The sequence below is a fragment of the Chiloscyllium plagiosum genome, chromosome 3 (genome assembly GCF_004010195.1).
Source record: "Chiloscyllium plagiosum isolate BGI_BamShark_2017 chromosome 3, ASM401019v2, whole genome shotgun sequence".
NCBI classification, from domain to species: domain Eukaryota; kingdom Metazoa; phylum Chordata; class Chondrichthyes; order Orectolobiformes; family Hemiscylliidae; genus Chiloscyllium; species Chiloscyllium plagiosum.
Window position 1 is genome coordinate 64,714,424 of NC_057712.1, and position 18,044 is coordinate 64,732,467.

The following is an 18,044-nucleotide window of genomic DNA, read 5'->3' on the forward strand; positions in this document are numbered from 1 at the left end:
AGTCTCTCCTCTTTTAGAATGACTATGTTGGTTTCAATTTGTTCTTATGTAAATCCCAGAACTGTTTTAAAGTCACATTCTCAAGTGAACTTTAATACGTGCCATGTCAGCTCAGATAATACATTGAAGGTGTGAGGTGCCCTGTGTGAGGCTGTGTTCCAATGTTCAGACTGATTCTATTTCTAAAAAATGGAATTTACAGAATCCTGCATGGATTCATGCAGTTTTTGAGCAAACTAAAACATAATTCTGCAAGTACAAATTCACCCCACAAACACACGTGTGTGTGCGTGTGCGCACGTGGGTGTTTGTTTGTGTGTGTTGACGGTGGAGGTAAGAGCCTTTGAGAGAGGGTGAGAGTGTGGGTGTGTATGAGAGAGGGTCTGCGTGAGTATATGGGTCTGTAGGAGTGTGTGAGTATGTAGTGCAGTGGGGTCACCTGTAGTATGACATGAACCCAAGGTCACGGTTGATGCTATCCCCATGGGTACCAACCTTAGCTATCAGCCTCTGCTTGGCCACTTTGCATTGTTGCCTGTCCCGAAGTCCACCTTGGCAGATGGTCACCCAAAGCTCTGAGGTCAAAGGTCCAGGACCACTGAAGCGCTGTCCAACTGGGAGGGAACACTCCTGTCTGGTGATTGTTGTGCAGTGTCCATTCATCTATTGGTGTAGCCACTGCTCAGTCTCGCCAATATACCATGCCTCAGGGCATCCTTGCCTGTAATGTATGAGTTAGACAATGTTGGCAGAGACACGAGTATCTGCTGTGCACATGGTGGATGGTGTCCTCGACCACAATGTTTTCACCTTTGACAACCAGTTCTTCATCCAGATACATGGAACAGCCAAGGGGACCAAATTTGCACCTATGTCAACATTTTCATGCACCGGTTTGAACAAGACTTCTCTACACAGGACCACCAACCAACACTACACACCAGGTACATTGATGACATTTTCTTCCTCTGGACCCATGGTGAGGAGTCACTGAAACAACTACATAGTGATATCAACAAGTTTCATCCCACCATCAAACTCACCATGGACTACTCTCTAGTATCTGTCTCATTCTTGGACCTCCATCAAGGATGGGCACCTCAGCACCTCACTGTAAGGCAAATCTCACAATGCTACACTTCTCCAGCTTCCACCCGAAACATATTAAACCAGCCATCCCATAAGGACAAGCCCTACGTATACACAGGATCTGATCAGATGAAGAGGAATGTGACGGGCATTTGAGTGGTATCCGTGTCAACACTCTGACACATCTTGCAATGTCTGCCATGACAGGCTTGTATGGTGCTGTCCTGAAAGCCGGATAGTTTGCTGCAAACAATGACCTGTTTGAGATTTGGTGGTTTAAAGGTGAGAGGTGGAGGTGTGGGCGTGGTCTTGGCGAGGTGCTTATCCTTAGTGATTATGTGTTGCAGGCTGCAAAGAACAGCTCCTAGCAAATACTGGACGACGAAGGGTACCCTGTCGGTTGCAGGACCTGTCTGTCTCCTGAGGAGGTCATTTGGGTTTCTCGCTGTGGCACGTTGGAACTGGCAGTCGATGAGTTGAGCATCATGCCCCATTCTTATGAGGGTATCCTTGAGTACTCCCAAATGCCTGTCACATTCCTCCTCATCTGATCAGACCCTGTGTATACGTAGGGCTTGTCCTTAGGGGATGGCTGTTTTAATATGTTTCGGGTGTAAGCTGGAGAAGTGTAGCATCGTGAGGTTATCCGTGGGTTTGCGGTAGAGTGAGGTGCTGAGGTGCCCATCCTTGATGAAGGTCCAAGAATGAGACAGATACTAGAGAGTAGTCCATGGTGAGTTTGATGGTGGGATGAAATTTGTTGATATCACTGTGTAGTTGTTTCAGTGACTCCTCACCATGGGTCCAGAGGAAGAAAATGTCATCAATGTACCTGGTGTGTAGTGTTGGTTGGTGGTCCTGTGTAGAGAAGTCTTGTTCGAGCCTGTGCATGAAAATGTTGACATAGGTGTGCAAATTTGGTCCCCTTGGCTGTTCCATGTATCTGGATGAAGAACTGGTTGTCAAAGGTGAAAACATTGTGGTTGAGGATAAAGCAGATGAGTTGTAGGACAGTGCTTCGCGATTGGCAGTTGTTGGTGTTGAGAACTGAGGCTGTTGCCACGATGCTGTCATTGTATGGTATGCTGGTGTAGAGTGCTGAAACATACATTGTGACAAAGAATGTTCCCGGTTCGACTGGTCCATGGGTGCGGAGTTTCTGTAAGAAATCTGTAGTGTCGCAACAGAAGCTGGGGGTCCCCTGTACAATGGGTTTCAAGATGCCTTCGACAGGGCACCTCACATCTTCAATGCATTATCTGAGCCGACACTGCACCTATTGTTAAAGTTCACTTGAGAATGTAACTTCTAAAACAAAAAGTTCTAGGATTTACACATGAAAGAATTGAAATCAACATGGTCATTCTAAAAGATGAGACTTAACAAACAATCCAGGTCTTTTTCAATATATAATTTCAGTTGCATCACACTGTAAACTTTTGCTATGAATTCTGTGTCTTACAATCTTATACTCCATAACCACCTAATGAAGGAGCAGCGCTCCGAAAGCTAGTGCTTCCAAATAAACCTGTTTAAACTGTGTACACCCCAGTCCAACACCAGCATCTCAGAATCATGACAACATTTTTAAGTGTATTTTAAAGTTAGATTCCTGCTTTTTGCTATCGCTGTCCCTGGTGATACATATTCATTCTTTCTCAATGGAAGGAACATAGATGATCTTTTGCCCACCAGTCTTTTTAACTATCTTGCTGGATAGAATTTGGGTAAAAATAAGTTCTCTAACTCTTTCATAAAGCAGCTCACCACCATCTTCTCAAGGTCAACTAACTTCTGATCTCAAGGTAATAAATGCTGGTCAACTAGCAATGTCCATATCCCACAAATGAATTTTAAAAAATGACAGTCATTTAATCTCCAGTTGAATACTCCGATATATTTGCTGAGAGGTTGTTGCACTTTGTCGACGTGTGTCTCCTCAATTCAAAGTGACGTTCAGAATTTCGATGTATGTCCAAAACACTGCATCTGTATACAGAACAACTTGGGTTATCCAAATTTTGGATTATCCAGACAAGATCTCAAGGTCCCATAAATCCTTCCTTTGTTTATGATCAGATCAGTTATCCGAACAATCAGTTGTCCGAGCAAAATACTCCCTGTCCATCTCGTTCGGATAATTGAGGTTGTTCTGTAGTTGTATCAATTCTTGTTGTATAGTGAATTTTAACACGCAATACTGCACTGTTATATGCTTTTCATTGTGGGTAGGTACCCTGCCACAGTAAGTCTGTATTTTAAATCTATCAAATGTGCATTTAAGTGAGTGAGATTTGAAGCATTCTTATTTTCTAGAGATGGAATAGTTATAATATAGATATAATATTCAGTTTATGCTACACTTCAGCTGCATTTGTCTGGTATCCTGAGAAATCAGGGACACACCACTTGATATATTAATATTTGTACCCATTATTGGCCCTCCCTGCATTGTCACTTATTTACTCAACATTCAGGTAGTGAATCAGATGTTAATAGCTTGAAGACAATGTTAGTTGATGACTTCTGTTATTGTTTAGCTCCATCAAGCAATTATGTTAAAATGTTTGTGTTAGTGCTGATGCTTAAATAAAATTTAAGCAATTGAATATTTTTAAACAATGCATTTGCTTTAACAGACTTATTAATATAGGATGGGTATTCTATTCATTCAACAGCACAATATTGTTATTTCTGGCCAAACTGATTGGACTTCCTCATTTTGTTGTATTTTAAGGGTGATGGCAGTGGAGACAATGATCCTGGTGTCCTGATGAGTGCTCAGACTATAACTTCTGAATCTATTTGTACAACAATGACAACCCAGATTACCAAGGTGTGCAATCGGTAGTAGACCATTACGTCAGAGTTTGGCCTGGATAATTAAATAAGTACACTTCTGTTTCCGTGCTGTCATTGAAATTTACTACTGAATTTAAGCTCCTTTTCTTTCCAAATCCTTATTCATCTTGCTAACAAAACCTTTACTGTTGTTCGTAGCATTACAGCTTAATTATAATGATTTACTTTGACTGCAACTAGCGAACTATCACTTGCCATTATAATCAATTGGAATTCCTACGGTTGAATACTGTACATTTAAAAGAAAGTAGATCTGTTATTATGAATTTTTAGTGTATTTAATATTTTTACTATAATAACCTAAAATCAACATTATTTGAAACACTAAGCACTAAAGTAAGCATCTCGCTCTCTAAAGTTCCCCTATTTAATTTTTCAACATCTATAGCTATCGGCATCCTAGGGGATTACCGTTGATCAGAAACTGAACTGAACTCACCATATAAATAGAGTAGTTACAAGAGCAGGTGAGAGGGTAGAATAGAATAAAAATTAGAATTAGCTTGATTGTGATATGTACTCAAATGAGCACAGTGAAAAATTTGCAAATCCCTGTTTATGGCGCCATCTTAGGTACAAAGATATCGAGGTACAGATTCTTAATTACAAATTCTTAGGGGGGGTGGAGGAAATTAGAAAAATAAATAGGAAAACTGCAAGAAGTAACTCATCTCCTGACTTCCCAAAGCCTGTCCTCCAACTACAAAGCACAAGTCAGAAGTGTGACTGAATATTTCCCACATGTCTGGATGAGTGTAGCTGCAATCACACTAAAGGAGCTTGACACCATCTAGAATGAAGCAGCTCACTTGATTGGTGTCACCTCCATAAGCATTCAATCACTCCTCCACTGATGCTCAGTAGCCGCTATGTACATGTCTAGATGATGCACTGTAGAAATTCACCAAGCCTCTTAAACAGTATCTTCCAAATCCATGACTATTACCAACTAGAAGGACAAAGCAGCAGGTACCTGGAAAAACCACCACCTACAAGTTCCCCTGCAAGCCACTCACTATCCTGACTTGGAAGTATATTGCTGTTCCTTCAGTGCTGAGTCAAAATCCTGGAATTCTTTCCTGAACAGAATTGTAGGTGTATCTATGACACCTGGAACTCAGTGATTCAAGGAGCAGCTTGTCACCACCTCAAGGGCAATTAGAGAAGGGTACTTTGGTATGCCCATATCCAATGAGTGAATTTAAAAAAACACTCTGTTTGGCAGCAAGTATGACACCAGTGCCTGGTCCAACTTCAAACAATTCCTGGAAAAGTCAGTAGTTCGGAAACAGTTGTATGAGAATCAAAGACATTGCTTCTGTCTTTCCAGTATTTAATTGGAGGAAAGTTTTGTTCATCTAATATCGATCATGAAATAAATGGGCAGAAGATTTAGTAACATTGGAGGATTTAAGAGATGATAGTGAAGTAGATCTGGGGTGTTAGAACATAGAACATCACAGCTCAGTACAGTCCCTTTAGCTCTTGATGTTGCGTTGACCTGTGAAATGAATCTGCTGCCCATCTAACCTACACAGTTCTATTATTATCCACATGTATGTCCAACGCCCATTTAAATTCCCTTAACATCAGCGAGTCTACTACTGTTGCAGGCAGGCTGTTCCACGCCCTACTAATCTGAGTAAAGAAACTACCCCTGATATCTGTCCTAAGACTATTACCCATCAATTTAAAGCTATGTCCCCTCATGTTAGCCTTCATCATCCTAGGAGAAAGGGTCTCACTGTCCACCCTATCTAACCTTCTGATTATCTTATACTCTTGATTAAGTCACCTCTCAATCTTCTTCTCTCCAACGAAAACAGCCTCCGTTCCCTCAGCCTTTCCTCATATGACCTTCCTTCCATACCAGGCAACACTATAGTAAATCTCCTCTGAACACTTTTCAAAGCTTCCACGTCCTTCCTGTAATGTGGTGTCCAGAACTGTACGCAATACTCCAGCTGTGGCCTCAGCAGTGTCTTGTACAGCTGAAGCATGACCTCGTGGCTCCAAAACTCAATCCCCCACACCAAAACAACGCCAACACACCATATGCCTTCTGAACAACACTATCAAACTGGGTGGCAACTTTCAGGGATTTATGCACCTGGACACAGAGATCTCTCTGTTCATCTACACTGCCACTAACTTTACCATTACACCAGTACTCTGCATTCCTGTTACTACCACTGAATTGAGCTACCTCACATTTTTCCGCATTAAACTCCATTTGCCACTTCTCAGCCCACCTCTGCCTCTTATCTATGGCCCTCTGTAACCCATAAAATCCTTCGGCACTGTCTACAACTCTGCATCCCTTAGTGTCAATCCGCAAATTTACTAACCCATCCTTCTACGCCACATCCATTTATAAAAATAGCAAACATTAGTGGCCCCAAAATAGATCCTTATGGCATACCACTGGTAACTGAGCTCCAGGATGAACATTTCACATTAACCACTAACCTCTGTCTTCTTTCAGCTAGCCAATTTCTGATCCAAACTGCTAAATCAACTCCAATCAGAATGAAAACTAATGCTGTATTTTTAGATTTTATTTCCCAGGTTTAGCAGTGAAATAAGAAATAGGAGGGGGCTAAGGATATAGCTGTAAGAGAAACCTGAGGTCATGATGCAGCAGCTGAAAGAACCTAACAACATAAGCAATATCAGGAGAAGATTATATTGGCCTGTGTGCCTGCTCTATCATTCAGTATGATCATGGCTGATCAGCCTGAACTCCTCATCCCTGTGCCCTTGATTGCCTGAGACACTCGATCTCTCTATTTGAGCCTTTAATCATGAAACACCCACAATCCATTGGGGAAGAGAATTTCAAGGATTCCAGCTCTGAGTGAAGAAATTTGCTTTCTTCGCTGTAAAGTCTATCTCACCCTTGCTTGCTCAAACTCTTTCACACTCCCGCCTCCCCTTGTCTGAGCATAATGAATGGCTTAGCTACTGTATTCATTACTGAGAGCAAAATCCAGCCTACTGAAACTGGCTACGAAAGTGACTTCAATTTTATATCATCATAATCATGGGGAGGGGGGAGAAAAAAAACAACATTGACATACTCTGAATTTATCCTCAGACTGTGAAAGGTGGAGTCTCTGAAACAAGAATTGAAAAGCGAATTGTTATCACAGGGGATACAGACATTGACCATGATCAGGTCAGTTTTATTTTACCTTTTATATGTATTTTACAAATTAGCTTGTATTACAAATATTTTTGAAGTAACCTAGCAGTGGACCTGTAATAAATTGCAAGTAGAATAAAAGTTATGTATCTTGAATTAATATATGGGAGCAGATTAATGTTGACTAATTTAATGCAGAATTTTAAGCTTTTTGATGGAATTTTCAATATTTGCAATCCGAGATGCTTTTGAATTTTCTGTACTTAGAATTTTTATTTGTGAAATATTTAAGTGAATTAAACAACTTATGCAATATTTTCTCATCTAAATGTTAGAGTTCAGTTTGGGTTAAATGAGTTTATTGGAAAGATTACATAATTTTGGAGTGATTCATGTTGATGTCAATACTTATTGCCTGTAATTCTATGTCAAAGTATTAAAGAGTAAATAAACCTATAATTCCATGTAATCCTTGTCACTACTATTAAAGTGAAAAACTAAATACTTGTGTCTTTGAGCCAATGAGTACTTTTGAACTATAGTAAAACATCTTCAGGTCAGTTAATCTATATTCGTGGGAGTTTTGCTTTAAAACTTAAATGTTACAAAAGCCTGAGCATTGTATGAGTTGATCAATTTTGACTTTGAATTTTGGATCTGCAGCAGTAGATGAATCTGTATAATGCTTGTAGTCTAAGTGAAGATTTGTTTTTCCGCATTATTTTCTCTACAACTGCTGTATTAGATTAGATTACTTACAGTGTGGAAACAGGCCCTTCAGCCCAACAAGTCCACACCGACCTGCCGAAGTACAACCCACCCAGACATGATAAGATTTCTTATTGCCACCAATTAATTTTCCTACTTTGTGTTCTGCTGCTCAAAACCAACTGCTGGAATATAGTTCAGTTTATATTGTTCAGGTTAGCTCCATTGTCTTTCTAAGTCATAGAATTTATAAGTGAGTCTTTAAATTCCTAATATGTGAAATTTACACATGTATATTAAACAAGGGTTGCAAATTTCTTAATTTGTTTGCCAGGTGACAATGGTAATTTATCTTCAGTATGATTTAGTTTGTTCCACATGGGTCTTTCTAGGCTTGCCCTAATCTGTGGTCAAGTGACCACTGCAGCCATTTTAGTTCATGTTTCTTGCCATTTGGAAGGTCTGGTGTATAATAGTTAGATAATGGGAGTTAAAATTTAATTGTCCATATGAACCACAACCATAACTTTCTAATTTTTGTTTAAACTGTACATTATTTCTGTGCTATTTGTAACTTTTCTATATTTTTGAAGAATTTTGAAGATATTCAATGACTGTTTTGTATGCTTAGAGGATGCTTTTCCAGGATTGATGTGTGAACTGTTCAATTGAGTACTAATCCTCGTCAGTGAAAAAAAATCTCAATGTGTTTTAAATTGTTTTGCTAATTTAAATTCACATTGCAAATTCATAAGACATAGAAAAATGTTCCAAATGTTTGAAGTTTTGGTGGATTGCCATCCCCAGTCTGAAATTTGTGCAAATGTTAGAAAGAATTCACAAGCTAATCAGACAGTCAGTGCCTCCTCTCTCAGAATCACACAATTGTTGCAGTGCAGAAGGAAACCATTAGGTCCATCATGTCCACCCCAGCTCCCAGAGCATTTTAACTTTGTCCTGCCTTTTCCCTAGAACCCCTGCACCGTTTATATATAAATGGTAGATAAAGAATGGAGCTTGAAAAAGCGGGTCAAGCAGCATCCGAGGAGAAGGGGAGTCAAGGTTTCAGGTCTAAATCTTCTGCAGTAATAGAGTCATAGAGATGTACAGCATGGAAACAGATCCTTTGGTCCAATTTGTCCATGCCGACCACATATCCCAAACCAATCTAGTCCCACCTGCAAGCACCCAGCCCATATCCCTCCAAACTCTTCCTATTCATTTACCCATCCAGATGCCTTTTAAGTGTTGCAATTGTACTAGCCTCCACCACTTTCTCTAGCAGCTCACTTCGTATACGTACTACCCTCTGAGTGAAAACGTTGCCCCTTGGTTCTCTTTTATATCTTTCCCCTCTCACCCTAAACCTATGCCCTCTAGTTCTGAACTCCCCCACCCCAGGGAAAAGAGTTTGTCTCTTTATTTGATCCATGCCCCTCAAGCTCCAGGGAAAACAGCCCCAGCCTATTCAACCTCTCCCTATAGCTCAAACAAGGTCTCTTTGTTCAGCAACACTCCCTAGGACCTTACCATGAAGTGTATAAGTCCTGCTAAGATTTGCTTTCCCATAAATGCAGCACCTCTCATTTATCTAAATTAAACTCCATCTGCCACTTCGCAGCCCATTTGCCCATTTGATCAAGATCCCATTGTAATCTGAGGTAACCTTCTTGGCTGACCACTACACCTCCAATTTTGGTGTCATCTGCAAACCTACTAACTATACCTCTTATGCTCACATCCAAATCCTTACTAACTCATGTAAATAGTCATCCAAACCCTCTTTTAATGCATCACTTGAACCTGCATCCAGCACACTCACAGGCAGTGTATTTCTGACCCAATCACTCGCTGTGTGAAATAACTGTGCTGTCTGGTTCTTGATCCGTTTGTGAGCAAGAACAGTTTGAATTGAATTGAATTGAATTTATCGTCACATGTACCAAGGCACAGTGAAAAACATTGTTCACAAGACAATGCAGGCAGATCACATAGTTAAGTAGAATAGATAGTAAATAATAGGTAAAGAGTGGCAAAATCAAAAACACAGGTACAGGCGAATCTTAAGGGTTTGTGAGTGCATTCAGTATTCTAACAGTAGGGTAGAAACTGTTACAAAACCAGCTGGTGCGTGTGTTCAGGCTTCTGTACCTTCTCCCCAGTGGTAGAGGTTGTAGAAAAACATTGCCAAGGTGCGATGGATCTTTGAGAATGTTGGTGGCCTTTCTTTGACAGCGGGCCTGGTAGATGGATTCTATAGATGGGAAGTTGGCCTTTGTGATTGTCCGGTCCAGGCTCACCACTCTCTGTAGCTGTCTCCGATCTGGAATGGTACCGTTGCCATACCAGGTAGTGATACATTCAGACAGAATGCTCTCGATGGTGCACCTCTAAAAGTTGACAAGGGTATTCGCCGTCATGCCAAATTTCCTCAGCTGCCTGAGGAAGAAGAGATGTTGGGAGTTTGTAACCAGTGCATCCACATGAAGAGTCCAAGAAAGCTTGTTGTGGATGACCACTCCCAGGAGCTTGACACACTCTACTCATTCCACCTCTGTGCTGTTAATGTGTTGGGGGGCATGAGTAACATCCTGCCAAAAGTCAATAATGAGTTCCTTGGTTTTGCCGGCATTGAGAGCTAGGTTGTTCTCAGTGCACCATTTTCCCAGGTCTTTCACTGCCCGTCTGTAGTCTGTTTTGTTGCCATCTGAGATTCGACCGACTATGGTGGTGTCATTAGCGAACTTGTAAATGGCATTAGTCTGGTATTTGGCGACGCAGTCATGGGTATACAGTGAGTACAGTAGGGGGCTGAGTACACACCCCTCAGGGGCTCCAGTGTTGAGTGTTAGTGAGAATGAAATATTGTCCCCAATCTTCACTGATTGTGGCCTGTGGGTCAGGAAACTGAGGATCCAGTTGCGGAGAGTGGGGCTTAGTCCGAGATCACTAAGTTTAATAATCAGTCTCGAGGGGATAGTAGTGTTGAAGGCTGAACTGTCGTCAATGGGTAGGATTCTTACGTAGCTGTTCTTGGTGTCAAGATGGATCTGTTCGTCCGATAGGCAAATTGGAGTGGGTCAAGAGTAGTGGGGAAGCTGGAGTTGATTAACGCAATGATCAGCCTTTCAGTTTCTCACTGCTTTATCCATTCCCCTCATGATTTTGACAGCTTCTGTTAAATCTCCTCTCCAAGGAAAATAATTTCTCAATTTCTCCAGTCTATCCACGTAACTGAAGTGTTTTATCCCTGTAATCATTCTTTTAATCTCTTCTGACTCTCTTCAAAGCATTTGCATTCTTCCTTTAATGTGGCAGCTAAATGTACTCAAAATACTCATCTGAGGCTAACTAATGGTTTATGTAAGTTCATTTGAATCTTTCTGCTCTTGTACTCTGTGTACCTATTAATAAATCCTTGAATACTGTATGATTTATTAACAGTTCCCTTTACTTGTCCTGCCACCTTTAATGACTTATGTGCATGTATGCACAGGGTTTTTTCTGCTCCTGTCCCTTTAGAATAGCACCTTTTATTTTATGTTGTTTCTCCATGTTCTTTGTACCAAAGTGCATCACCCCACATTTGTTCTGCATTGTACTTCATCAACTTGTCAATGTCGTTCAGGAGTTCTACACTATTCTACACTACACTGTAAACTATTCAGTTTATAATTCTCCCAGGTTTTGTGTCATCTGTAAAGTTTGAAATTGTCCCATGCACACCGCGATTTAGATTTCAGGAGAAAACAAAGGAATCTCAATACCAGTCTTTGGGCAACTCCACTGCAAACCTCCTTTCAGTCCAAAAGGTATCTATTAACTATTGCTCCCTGTTTCTTATCCCTCAGCCAATTTTTGTCCACATTGCTCATTTTATTCCATGATCTATAACTCTTCCTACAAGTCAATTTTATGGTATTGTAACAAACATCTTTTAGAATTCATGTATACCACATCGTTAGTCTTATTAAACTTCTCTTCAAAAAAAAAAGCCTCAAGTTAGTGAGGTATGGTTTTCTCTTCCCAAATCAACCCACATTTTTCCACATTAACAATTTTATACAAAGTCAATGTTTCTAGAAATTTCCTTGGCTTTGATGTTAAACTTACTGATCTGTAATTGCTGGGCCAATCTTTACAAGCTTTTTTGGACAAGAGCATAATGTTTGTAATTCTCCAATTCTCCAATCTCCAAAGCACCACTCCAAATCCAGGGAAGATTGAAAGACCCTTACCAGTACTTCTGCAATTTCCATTTCCACTTCCTTCGATATCTGGTCCCATTTCTTAAGTGTAGTGTTGGATTATTGCAATTTATTTTTCTTGGTGTGGTCGAAGTAAACAGTTTCACTTAGGGCTCAGCATTATGTTTTACATTTCGAGAAATGCTAAAGAAAAGCCTAACAATAGCATTGTATCTTGGACACATGTATTACTTCAATCTCTCAGTTGAATTGTTGAAAAAACATTTAATGAAGCCTCAGATAAACGGCTGATTATCTGCTTTATTTCACAATGTGAAGGTACAATATGTCACTCGATCATACTGTCTATCTTCTTCCCATTTCCTGTATTGTTTAATTAAATGGGACTGTCCTCATACAGCATAGAAGCAGTCCCTTCAATCCAATGTATCCATGCCGATCAAGTTTCCCAAACTAATCTAGTCTCATTTTCTTGCATTTGGCCTATATACTTCTTAAATGGTATGAAGATATCTGCCTCTGCCAACCTTATAAGTAGTGAGTTCCAGATTCCCTCTGAGTGAAAATAATCTTCCTTACATCACCTCTAAATCTCCTGCCCCTTCCCTTAAAATGTATGCTTACTGTTCATTTATCCCTACATCAAGGGAAAAAGTTCATTTCTGTAGTAAAGCATTGTTCAGGATTGATAGCATACATAAACATTCATGTGACATTCCAGCTTCGTTTCACCTTTCCCTGGGAGGAAGTGAGCACTGCAGATGCTGGAGATCAAAGTCGAAGAGTGTACTGCTAGAAAGGCACGGCTGAACAGGCAGCATCCGAGGAGCAGGAGAATCGACGTTTCGAGCACGAGCTCTTCATCAGGAATCACCTTTCCCTGACCTATTGCAATCAGAGAATCTCCTGCAGTTACTTACCTTCCTGACCCTGCAACATTACTTAAAGTGTCATTCCTTTTCCCCTTTTCATTGCAGTTGAGGCCACTCACAACTAAATCACAAGATTCTGAGTTCTGGTTCTGGTCCTGCACCTGAGTTACAGCAAAAAACAAATCAGAGCCTGACAATTATTTGCATTTTTCAGGGTTTGTTGCACTGTTTGAGAGAAACAGTCTTTCAGATGAGTTGTTAAATACAAGCCCTATCTACCTGCTCAGACAGATGTTAAAGATCCTACAAGTCTACATTGAAGAAGAGAAGGGTAGTTATTCCTGGTGTCCTGACCAATATTTATCCCTCATTCTACATTTACAGTAATCATTTTATCACCATCTAATCTAATTAAGACAATCACTGTTTATAGGAGTTTGTTGAGTGCAATTTACTGTCACATTTCTTACATTACATAATGACCACATTTCAAAAGAAGTTGCTTCATAGCTATAAAACACTTTGCAAGATGTGAAAGTACTCTTTGAATACTATTTATCATTGACATTCTGTTCTTCAGTAAAATTATCCAAAAATTGTCACATCAATTTTCACATATGCTGTCAATCCTGAACAATACTACATAATTGAGCTTTTCCCCTTGATGCAGGGATCAGTGAACAATAAGCATAGATTTAAGGGAAGGGACAAGAGATTTTAGAGGTGATATAAGGAAGATTCTTTTCATTCAGAGGGTGGTGGGAATCTGGAACTCACTGCCTGTAATGGTGATAGAGGCAGAAACCTTCAAAACAGCCAAGAAACATTTAGATGTGAACTTGCAAAGCCAAAGCATAATTCATGGGCCAACTGCTGGAAATTGGGATTAGAACAAGTAGTGCTTGATGTTGACCAGTTCAGATTTGAAGGGACACAAAGCATTTCTTTCAATGCTGTAGACCTCTGTGACTCCATGTTCACTGATCCCTACCATAGGAAATGTTTGTTCCTGTAGTGAAGCATTGTTGGGAATTGACAGCAAACATGTGAAACTTGATGTGATATTTTTAGGTGATTTTACTAAGGGGCAGAATGTTGATGATAAATGGTATTATACAATAATTTCACAACTACATGACCTCACAAAGAGCTGGAGACTTCTGTTCACTCTACGACTACCACTTGTCTCCTTTTCCCCAGGCAGATTTTTATGCAGTCTGGCCTCGAATATACTGAGTTTTCCTCCAATTTAGCAATAGAAATTGAATTTTTTTTATTAAAGCCCCTTCAACAAACCCATTCTCTTTTATCAATTCCAATACATCACCTCCACCCCTTGGTTTGGCTGAGCCAAAGTTGCCACAACTGCATCATCCAATTTTACTGTGACCTGAGAATATTTAAACATGTACTCCTAGCAGGTAGGCCATTCAGTCCATCAGGCCTGCTGCACACATGCCAGATTCTATCAGAAATGTCGTACATTACCTTCATAATATTAGCCATTGGTGAACACCAACCACCATCCCCAAATGTGCTGAAACTGTCACCCATGCTTTTATTAGCACTAGACATAGTATTCTGGCCAGGCTTCTATTTTGTATCCTTCATACACCTGATCTCATCTAAAACTCTGCAAGCCTAATTCAGCCTTATACTCACTGCATTAGCACCTGAGATTTTCTTCCTCCTTTAAAATCCCTCCAAGGTCTCACCCCCTTCCCTATGTCTCTATTCTCATGCAACCTTATAACATCTCAGATATCTACACTTATCCAGTTCTGACCACATGTGCATCCCAATTTTAAATGTTCCATCATTTATGTGGCTGTGACTAAGGTGCTAAGTTCTGGAATTTCCTTCCTCAACCTCCCTGCCTTTCTTCTACTTCAGCAAACTTACGGATGCCTCCTAAAAACTATCCCTCTGACCAAACATCTGGTCATCCAATTAATATATATCTCTTTTAAGGTATGGATCTGAGGAACTACTTTGAAAGAAGTCCAGCCTAACCCCTCTGGTCCATATTTCTTAAGGTGGAATATTGATTTTAAATGAGCTCATCATTGGGCCAAGTCTGTAAATGTATGTTTTTTTCAAAATGTGTGACGAAACTGTTATATCACTCCAGAAACATGTTCTGATAGGGGCAAGCACACTGGTTTTAAATGGACATTTGTGCAATAGCTGATTTATGAAAGACGCTTTTATTTGGAAATTGGTTAGTTCATTATCAGTCAGTAATTTTTTAAAAATTGTTTTCCGATTTTAAGATCTTTCATACAAGATTAAATTGTATTTAATAAATACTGTTTATTTTACCCTACAAATGTTGTAAGTTTAACTTAGTTTAATTATGCCATTGTTTGTTGCGTATTTTGACTTGTTTTCTTTCCCCAATGCATTAATATTGTTTGTAATTCTGGTAGGCCTTGGCCCAGGCAATAAAAGAAGCCAAAGAGCAGCATCCAGACATGTCAGTCACCAGGGTAGTGGTACATAAAGAAACAGAGCTCACTGAGGATGGGGATGAATGAGTTAAGGTAAGGGACCACAGCATCTACTGAGACAGCAAACTTAATACATAATGAGAGCAAATATAATGTTATTTACAACATGTCGTTCTTTTTCTAGACAGACTTTCTTTTTCTATGCAGGGATGTATGCAGGTTATGATCATGTTTTCATCCTTAATTGCTTCCTAGCCAGCAATGTCTGGCAGCAAGTCCACTTTTTCTTTACATTTTGTCTGATCAAAGCCATAATACTACAGTTGGCCTTAATATGCTTCAAATGGTTGAATCTAAATTATGGCAAACTATTAACTGAACACTGGACTCAACTAGATCTCAATAAACATTCCAAAGCAAATAGAGAAACCTTTAAAATTACTGGTCAGAAATTTGGCTAGCACAATTTTGTGTATTTTATCTGAAAAGTCAGGAGTAAATTGTTAACTGAAATGCAGTAGAAAATAATGACTGCAATTTTATATCATAATTCTCAAATTATAATAACATTTTAACAAACCAGGTAGTTTTTGCATCTTCGCTAGTTAAATCAGTGGCCTTTACCAAAATTGGGCCCAATTTCCACCCTTTTGGCTTCCCTCCTGCAATTAATTGGCTACCTTCAAGTTAAATGAGAAATACTGCAGTATGTATTTAATGAGTTTCAGTTACATTAGATTTCGTATTTAAGTTGTATGATTTCTGTTTTTGCAATTCATTACAAAATCCTTGGCTGTGAATGCTGTAGTTTTCTTCATAGAACATCTGTCGTTAGAAGTATGTTTAAGTCACAGTGATTACATATAAATGAATAGAGTTCTCAGACTAAAAGACTGTGTCCTAAAATTTTAAAAAAAAGCAGTCTTATTTAACTATCACCCTATTGCAAATTGCAGAAATTTGTATTAGAGATTTAATGCTTTTTTTTAAAAAACAAAACTGGGTTGTCTCCAAAACTTCCTTTTTAAATTACTTATTGCTAGTAAACATCTCTTTCTTCAGTGGATTGATTACAAATGTGTGATACTGCTACTGTCAATAATGTTGACAATGTTGAAAAACACAGTGCACTGTTTTAAGGAAGTATTGCTTTCAAGAAAACTACTGATCTAACACATTGACTCTATGGCAAGTGAAAATGTATATCGAAGTGGCAACAGAGTTCTTGCTAGTGGGAAGGAGAAAAATGTTTTGGTGTCACCTGAGTTTCATTTCAGAAATATTTACAGTTTACTAAGGGCCTCCTCAGTGGAACCACTGATGGTTTTGATTCTTTAAAGTGAAATCAACTGAAAATAGGAATAGGAACATTATTTTATATTTAAAAAATGACAAATACACAAAATTACAATTAGCCAATTTTGAGAAGATTTGTAGCTCAGGTTGAGGTTTTGGATGTAGGTTTGCTCACTGAGCTGGAAGGTTCATTTCCAGATGTTTTGTTACCCTACTGGGTAACATCTTTAGTGGGCCTCAACCAAAGCAATGCTGAAAATTCCTGCTTTCTATTTATTTGTTTCTTTGGGTTGGTGATGTCATTTCCTGTGGTGATGTTATTTCCTGTGGTGAAGTCACTTCCTGTGCCTTTTCTCGGGGGTGGTAGATGGGGTCTAACTCAGTGTTTGTTGATAGAAATCTGGTTGGAATGTCATGCTTCTAGGAATTCTTGTGCATGTCTTTGTTTGATTTGTCCTAGGATGGATGTGTTGTCCCAGTCAAAGTGGTGTCCTTCCTCATCCGTATGTGAGGATACTAGTGAGAGAGGGTCATGTCTTTTTGTGGCTAGTTGGTGTTCATGCATCCTGGTGGCTAGTTTTCTGCCTGTTTGTCCAGTGTAGTGTTTGTTACAGTCCTTGCACGTATTTTGTAAATGACATTAGTTTTCCTCATTGTCTGTATAGGGTCTTTTAAGTTCATTAGCAGCTGTTTTAGTGTGTTAGTGGATTTGTGGGCTACCATGATGCCAAGGGGTCTGAGTAGTCTGGCAGTCGTTTCAGAGATGTCTTTGATGTAGGGGAGAGTGGCTAGGGTTTCTGGACATGTTTTGTCTGCTTGTTTGGGTTGGTTGCTGAGAAATCGGCAGACTGTGTTCATTGGGTACCCATGCTTTTTGAATACACGATATAGGTGATTTTCCTCTGCTCTGCGTAGTTTCTCTGTGCTGCAGTGTGCGTTGGCTCATTGAAACAATGTTCTGATACAGCTTCATTTGTGGGTGTTGGGGTGATTGCTTTTGTAGTTCATATTTGGTCCGTATGTGTTGTTTTCCACAAGGATGAGGAAGGGCACCACTTTGACTGGGACAACACATCCATCCTAGGACAAGCCAAACAAAGACACGCACGAGAATTCCTAGAAGCATGGCATTCCAACCGGAACTCTATCATCAAACACATCGAGTTAGATCCCATCTACCACCCCCTGAGAAAAGTAACAGGAAGTGACTTCACCACAGGAAATAACGTCACCAACCCAAACATATAAATAGAAAGCAGGAATTTTCAGCATTGCTTCTCCTGAGGTCCACTGAAGATGTTACCTGGTAGGGTAACAAAATGTCTAGAAATGAACGTTTCAGCTCAGCGAGCAAACCTACATCCAAAATTACAATTGCTGAGCAATTTATAGGAAATTTTGATAATGGGTGTGT

At 39.7% G+C, this 18,044-nt stretch overlaps 1 protein-coding gene across 17 annotated transcripts in view; it reads left to right on the forward strand.

Annotated features, from left to right (window-relative positions):
- Window positions 1–18,044, forward strand: part of epb41l2 (erythrocyte membrane protein band 4.1 like 2) — a 208,153-nt gene that overhangs the window by 186,924 nt on the left and 3,185 nt on the right. For all 17 annotated transcript variants that reach the window (XM_043683473.1, XM_043683480.1, XM_043683487.1 and 14 more), the window contains 3 exons: window positions 3,827–3,925; window positions 7,049–7,129; window positions 15,314–15,427. In XM_043683473.1, the coding sequence (XP_043539408.1) occupies window positions 3,827–3,925; window positions 7,049–7,129; window positions 15,314–15,421 (288 nt within the window). In that variant the 3' untranslated portion in view covers window positions 15,422–15,427. The remainder of the gene's footprint in view (window positions 1–3,826; window positions 3,926–7,048; window positions 7,130–15,313; window positions 15,428–18,044) is intronic.